Genomic DNA, 7,550 nt, shown 5'->3' with positions numbered 1-7,550 from the left:
AAATTGACCTGTTTCAAATGTTTTACAAATGTACAAATATTATACAAATTTACATTTTTTCAACCTGAAACTCAAAGGCCATTAACAATGCTATAAACAAGTACAAACAACAACAACAACAAAAGTAATATTATAAGCATGAAATACTACTACAACCATTTACATCCTTCATATTATCTTTGGGTCATTTTTACCTGCATACACAGAAACACATAAACATTTACACAAAAACACAAACAAAGAAGGAAAAGTTTTACATTATAAACATTATATTTAAAAAAATTAAATGTAAAAAAAAAAAAAAGAAGAAAACACAAGACAAAGAAAAACAGCACAGTTGTGCAGCCAAAGAGCATTCACTTTGACACTTACTACTATTTTTCATATTCGCTATGAAATATATCGGTTACATATGTAACCAGACAAAAGGTGGAACACTGCAGTGATAACATACAGATCTATATAATTTTTTTTTTTTTTTTTTTTTTTTTAGATTTTGTCAAAATGGCTATTTTAAGGATCAACTCTCTTAAAGTGAAGCAGAACTAAATGTGAGAGTTGGCCTCCAAAGGGAGTTAAATAGACCTTGCAGTTGCAGAGATATGGACATTATATTGCATATATATATTGTAAATATTTTCAAACACAAAATAGGCGCAGGGCTCAAAAGCACCAGCCATCTGTGAGTTGTAGCAATGATTTGGTTTAACTTTGGCATTTAGTTTATCATTCAGGAAATCACCACGGCTAATTGATGCAAACTTACTTTGTCAGAGCTGGCAAGCATCAGCAAAACTCTAGAGAGGGTGGTTGTCAGAAGTCAACCGTTTTCCCCGAATCGAGGCCAGTGTCAGATAAACTAAGAGAAACCCCTACAAAGAAACTTTTAAACAATAAAACTAAAACGCAAGGAAAGTGAAACAAAGATGACTGCTCATGTTTTACTTTAACTATTTTACCCACTGTCTGGATATGGTTTAAGATGTTTGTGTTTTGCATTAGAGCTGTGGTTCCCAAACCTTTTGAGCCACGACCCTCAAAATATCATTTGTTTGTGTTTGTTTAAGTTAGTGTATAATAAATAATAATTCTTAAAATGCTCACTTAAGCCTGCCAACCTGAAAGACTACCACTATTCAACATGATTAATCATGAAAGCGTTTGAGAAGCTCAATAACAACTTCATCTTCCAACTTTATCAACCCTCTGTAACATCTAAACAGATCTACCGAGGATGTGATCTTCCACATTCTGCACACCACCTTCACACAGTAAAAAGAGAACTATGTGAGACTGTTGTTTACTGATTACAGCTCAGCTTTCAACACTGTGGTCCTGCTCAGACTGGTCACTAAAATAAGGGAACACCCGGCTGTGTAATGTGGTGCTAAAATGAAACTAAAAATATTCTTTTAATCCAAAGTATTTTGTCACAGACAGGCCCCAAGTAATTACAATAGGAATCACTCAGCACTGGCGTCCCATAAGGATGTGTTTTAAGCCCATAGCTTTATACTTCTATCAGCTGAGCCCATACACTCTATACCTCTATACTTTATACAGCTTCAACTCCATCATCAAGTTTTCTGATGAAGACACAGAAATGTTAGGTCTCATCTCCAACATCAATGAGACGGCCATACAAAGAGGAACTAGAGAACCTGGAAAGATGGTGCCAGGACCTCCAGTTGAATGTCAGTAAGAGATGGTGGTGGACTACAGCAGGTTACAGCAGTGCTCCTATTCTCCTCTCTCCAACAGCCAGAGAAGAGGAATGTTCCTACTTTCCTCTCTCTATTGAAGGTGCTCTAGTGGAAAAGGTGAACAACATCAAGTACCTTGGGCTTCAGCTCACAGACATTCTCACCTGGTCCACCCACATACAGGTCACAAAGATAAGAAAGTGGCTTTACCACCTGAGGAGGTTCAAGGTCACTTATGAGATCCTCAAAATTTTCTACACGGCTGCTGTGGAAAATATACTGACTATGAGGTTCACATCATGGTTTGGCAACAGTACTTTACTGAACAGTGAAGCACAGCGAGTGATCAAAGTAGTCAAGTACTGCATCAGATTTGATCTGTCCGTCCTGCAGGACATTAGCACCAGACGCTGCCAGAGCAGAGCCATCTGAATCATCAAGAACCTCTCCCATTCCAGTAGCTGTCTGTTTCAGCTGCTGACAATGGTTCTGTTCTGTGTATTGATATAGCGGAACACTAAGCCTTTTTTGTTTTTGTCGCTCGATCAAGTACCTATCTGTCAGGTTCAATGTATGTTCTTGTTTTTGTTAGGGAGTGCCAAATGCTACCATTGTTTCTGTCAAACAAATCTACCCATGGGTTTTAATAAAGAAAACTTGAACCTTGAACATGTACCCTGATAACAAGGACTGAGAGACTCAGAATGGGGATTTATTTATCTTTACAGTATAAAACCTTGCCTCAGTATCTGTACTAGCTCCAGACCTTTTAATTAACAAATGCCATAGCCAAAAGAGACATTGTGCTATAATAAATAATAATTCATTGTTAATTTCTTCATCGCTTTGTCCTTCTTGGAAATTGTTTACTTGCTTACTTAGTATATTTACATTGATTGGTGGGATCGGGTGCTTGACATTATTGTTTTCGACGAACAGGGGGCCCTGCAGGCAACGTTTGGGAACTATTGCTGATGTTGATTTATGTAGTACCCTATTATTATCAGTAGACGCCAGTAAATTACAACACGTTACTGCAAGTTTGCAGAAACCGCAAAGAAGACGCCGAAGAAGAAGTAGCTGCGCACCCTGACATGCGCAGTAGCTTTAACATAGAATTAAACATGGCGGCGGTGGCTGAGAAGTCCACGAAAGAGCGGTTGATATCTGTGTTAGATGATTTGGAGGTTTTATCCCGGTAAGATCAAACTCTGTCCCTTTTCCTTTCTCACTTGTCTCATTTTTATTTGCTTTGAGGTATGTTGTTTTTTTCGAGGAGTTTGCTAACCTGTTTAGAACCAGTAACCAGGATTTGAGCCTCGTAGACCAGTCAAGAGAAAACAATTAAACAAACAGAACTTGGTTATCTAAGGTAGTTTAAAACCCATCGCCACTGTTCCCATGACAAACTTGGAAAATTAAACAATCTGTCGCGAGTGGAACTACGACCCTGCTTACTCTCATGTTAGTTAATGAAATGAGCCTTTTTTATTATGTTTGTTTGTTTCAGGGAGCTGATAGAGATGTTGGCTCTGTCCAGAAGCCAGAAACTACCCCAACAAGGAGAGGACTCACAGGTAATATAAAACACACTCCAAGAATAAATTAAACACATGTAGTGGTATGAAATTCTTCACATAGCACTTAATTATGATGTCCCCGCATGTTTGATTTCTTGGTTGTGTTGCTCCTACTCTCAGATGTAAGTCGGAGAAAAGCGTCTGCTAAATGACTAGAAATGAATAGAATAGAATAACTTAATCAGCAGGAGCAGTTGGGGTCAGTGGAGATCCAGTACTTAGCCCTGAACTGAGTGGCTCTGATCTTGCATCTTGATTGAGAAATAATGCAATATATGTAAGTGTAATTATGGTAATAAAACTTAATTATCATTCTATTTTATCAGGAAAATGTATTGTCCATAAGCTTGTGCTAGCTACTGTAATATTAATGTGTTTATTAGGCCAGTTTATAGTGTTAGTGTTGAAACAATTATGGTTAATGTGATGAAAATGGCTTCTTTGCTATTCACAAACAACAACCAACCAACCAATCTGTAATAGTGAAGCATAAATTCGACTGGCAGACCAGGATAAAAAGAAAGCACAATACAAGACTCCTATTCTAAAATATGCACATTTAGTTGTTATTTGTTCTGTTTTACTGTATCACACTGCTGCACACTGAATAAAATTAACCTCCATGAAATGTGAGCAGAATAAGTCTGTTAATAGGATGTGTTATTTCTACAGTTCCTGTGTGTTTATTTATATACAACACTTAAAAAAACGTGTGTTTGGCACCAGATCCTGGAGCTGCTTGTGCAGAGGGACAAGGAGTTCCAGGAACTGATGGAGGTGGCCCAGCAGCAGGGGAAGGTTCATCAGGAGATGCAGCTGCTGGAGAAGGAGGTGGAGAAGAGAGACAGTGACATTCAGCAGCTCCAAAAACAGCTGAAGGAGGCGGAACACATCTTGGTTGGTTGAATTTGTGTTTTTTTTTTTTTTTTTTTTTTCTCTCTTTTTTTAACTTCTCGCTGCCTTGAACTTTAATAAGTACTGACATGGTGAGTATGATTGTTAAATGTGTTGTGCAATAAAAAAAAAGAAATTATGTATGAGTGAAGGTTTTACCTTAAGACTTAAAAGGACATTACAGAATATAACAGTAATGGAGAGACTGCATTTTAATGTTGTATTCAAAGACATTTCTGCATTTGCTTCTGTACTTCTATAGCAACTTTGTCCACAGCTGTATTTATAGGACTTGAAGTGAGCAATACAGAATTACCAAAAGAAACTAAATATTACTACAAAGAGGCAACTATTGTTTCATATTCTGCTTTTCCATCTTTCAACTTTTTCATCACTGATCCAGTTTGGTTTTCCTGAACGTGAATATACAGTTTTTTTCTGATTTCAGAGCACTACAGTTTAGCCAGTATTTTATTTAAAATGTCCAGTCTGAATAAATCCTACGAAAGCATTTCAAACCTGAGCTCACCTATTCTTTTTTTTTTTTTTTTCTTCAAGGCCACTGCTGTTTACCAAGCAAAAGAGAAACTCAAATCCATTGACAAAGCCAGAAAAGGTGAGCAAATACACCTGTCTGACACACTCTGATGAGGTTGCTGATGCTTTCTTTGTCTGTGGTTGCTTTCACATTAACTTGATTCATTGCTGTTTGCAGGAAGCATCTCATCAGAGGAAATCATAAAGTACGCTCACAGAATCAGTGCCAGTAACGCCGTGTGTGCCCCGCTCAACTGGGTGCCAGGTATGAACCCGTGTCCATGCAGGTGGTTATATGACTGTAGAAGTCATGTTTTTCTTCACTAATGTTCACATAAATGTTGATCTCAGGTGATCCACGCAGACCTTATCCTACTGACCTGGAAATGCGCAGTGGGATGCTCGGCCACATGGCTAACTTGCCAACCAATGGGGTGAACGGGCATCTGCCCGGTGACGCGCTGGCTGCTGGAAGGTTACCAGGTACAGTAGAATCAACAGAATTACATGTTAAAGGACACACAGAGTTCACATTTGCATGAGCACAGGCACACATTTGTTTTTTGTAATGTTCAAACTAACGTTTTAGGCTGTTTGTTTTTGGTAATTTTATTTATTTATTTTTTTTCCTTCAAATTTTAAGAATAAAAGTGTAACATCACACCAGTGCCAATGTTAGCATTAGATGTTAGCATAGGATGCCTTGCATGAATGAACTGTTGTCATTGTTCTTGGGTCTCAGAGGCCTCAGTAACAAAGATCATGTTCTTTTTTTAGCACATAAAAATATTTTGGTAATAGGAACTAGTTCTTCAATTATATTGAAAATTGTATCTATTCAGAAGAATAAACCGCAAAAAGACGTTGCCATGTTCATGCAAGCTGGAGCAGACCTATGCCAGCCTATCAGAGGTTATACATGCATGCTAACCCTGATACACTTTTTATTTAAACATGACTTGGCTAGATTAAGAGTTTATATTACAACTGCACTTAATTGTACAGTGAGATTATCAACCAGTCAAATGTTCAGTACAGCAAGCCCTAACAAAACAGTACTGGTACTGTTAGAAGTACCAGTACTGCTTCCACACTGGGGCTGTTTTATGGGTAAACTATCTTTGAACTTTTGTTGAGCCCCTGCTTCTGTGTTGTCTCCTCAGACATCCTGACGCCCCACTATCCCTGGCAGTCATCAGATGTCTCGGTGGGGATGCTGCCTCCTCACCATGGCAACGACTTTAGCCTGGAGCCCCCTGGTCACAACAAGGAGAATGAAGATGATGTGGAGGTCATGTCGACTGATTCTTCCAGTAGCAGCAGCGACTCAGACTGAAAGATGAGAGGCCTAACTGTGTGTGTGTGTTTGTGTGTGTGTGTGTGTGTGTGTGTGTGTGTGTGTGTGTGTGTGTGTGTGTCTGTTTAAAAGGTCACTGCAGAGCAACATCTGAACACACATCTTTACCTTTGACCATGGTAACTTAACATGAGACCTTCTACTCAAATCCTTGTGTACATTTATGAAGAGAATTGGTCTGTTTTGTTGAAGATCTTGAGTCGGCTCAGACATGTTGACGCCTGTTGTGCTGAGACGATTTCCTCCCTGCTTATCAGTAATGCAAGAGAATGAGTGAGTATTTTGGATGTTATCATCCTGATAATAGAAGGTCTCCTGTGCATGAACAAAGAAATCAGGCTCTGCATCCCTTTATACAACCAGGACTCCTGTTGACAGCTTCTCTAAACTCAAACTCAAAATTTTTCAGAGTTTCTAGAATCAGCATTGGGAAAAGAAAAGTGAAACCTTACAAGCTCATCATAACGTGATTGTAACTGGGGCATTTATAACCATGTAAGCACATTTGAAAACCTTTGGCTATTACTGAGCTATTAAATTTAAATTTACCATTCTGAGCCATTAAATGGTAGCTTTTAGTTTTCTTTCTGGACTCTTGAAAAGAATCCGCTTTCAGCCTCATCGCCCCTGCTATATTTGTCTGCCAAAACAACATTAGCTTCATGATTCAGTTCTCTGAATCTCATTCAGATCAATGTTGTTTTAGTTCATTCACCTGTGATACAGCGTGGTGTTGCAGGGTTGTCACTGTCATTCTCAAATCAGTCTTAAATATGAAGCAAATAAGCAAGAAACTCAATTTATCAATGTGTTGGCAACAATTTAAATCAATAATCTGTGTTTTCATAAGGTTGATATTGTCTGATAATTTATGTCAAAATCCATCATATCCCTCGGAGAACCTACAGATCAGATCTCTGCTCTTCAGTGACCCATGTTTGAATCAGTGTCTGATTTAATGAGTCATAAAACTAGCATTTATAGTCTAGTGTCAGTAGCTGTGTAACCGAGTTGGTCAAAAACTGTAAATAAGTTTGTATATACTTTGTAAATAAACACTTTTGAATTGACTTTTTGTGTTTTGAGCTTTTTATATAAATATCAAGTTTCTGAGACTTATGGAATCAGATGTTTCGACAGTTAATAAGTGAGATTTAATGTTAGTATCCTGTCGAGTACAATATCCATCACATACATGGTACCAGCTACCACTCTATCATACGTCCAGCACCAAGTTTCTAACCACTCCCCTCTATAGAGTGGTAGCTAGTGGTTGGAGACTTTTAGCTGGAAGACCCAAATTCAAGTCCCCTGAACAAACAGTAAACCACTGTGACCCCTGAGCAAGGCCCTTAACCCTCCCAGCTGCTCCCCAGGTGGTGTACGCGGCTGCCCACTGCTTCTAGTGTAACTAGTGATGGGTCATTTTGGTGTTTTCTTCATATATACAAAGATTTTTACTATGCATAAGATTGGGAT

General features: G+C 38.4%; 1 protein-coding gene across 1 annotated transcript; it reads left to right on the top strand.

Annotated features, from left to right (window-relative positions):
* Positions 1-2,773: 2,773 nt before the first annotated feature.
* med4 (mediator complex subunit 4) lies at positions 2,774-7,141 on the top strand. Its single transcript, XM_042002629.1, has 7 exons — positions 2,774-2,901; positions 3,214-3,280; positions 4,010-4,180; positions 4,736-4,793; positions 4,893-4,979; positions 5,066-5,197; positions 5,878-7,141. Exons 1-7 carry the CDS (start codon positions 2,798-2,800, stop codon positions 6,048-6,050), a joined length of 792 nt encoding a protein of 263 aa, XP_041858563.1. The 5' UTR covers positions 2,774-2,797; the 3' UTR covers positions 6,051-7,141.
* The last annotated feature ends 409 nt before the right edge of the window (positions 7,142-7,550 follow it).

The sequence above is a fragment of the Melanotaenia boesemani genome, chromosome 12 (genome assembly GCF_017639745.1).
Source record: "Melanotaenia boesemani isolate fMelBoe1 chromosome 12, fMelBoe1.pri, whole genome shotgun sequence".
In the NCBI taxonomy this organism is placed as follows: Eukaryota; Metazoa; Chordata; class Actinopteri; order Atheriniformes; family Melanotaeniidae; genus Melanotaenia; species Melanotaenia boesemani.
The sequence above is the reverse complement of the archived record's forward strand: the minus strand, read 5'-3'. Positions and strand labels throughout refer to the sequence as shown.

Bases quoted from the DNA above. Each gene is read 5' to 3' on its own strand.
- med4 (XM_042002629.1), top strand. From the start codon at position 2,798: ATGCGCAGTAGCTTTAACATAGAATTAAACATGGCGGCGGTGGCTGAG. The intron at 3,281-4,009 runs GTAATATAAAAC...GTTTGGCACCAG, and splicing joins AACAAGGAGAGGACTCACAG to ATCCTGGAGCTGCTTGTGCA. The intron at 5,198-5,877 runs GTACAGTAGAAT...TTGTCTCCTCAG, and splicing joins GGCTGCTGGAAGGTTACCAG to ACATCCTGACGCCCCACTAT.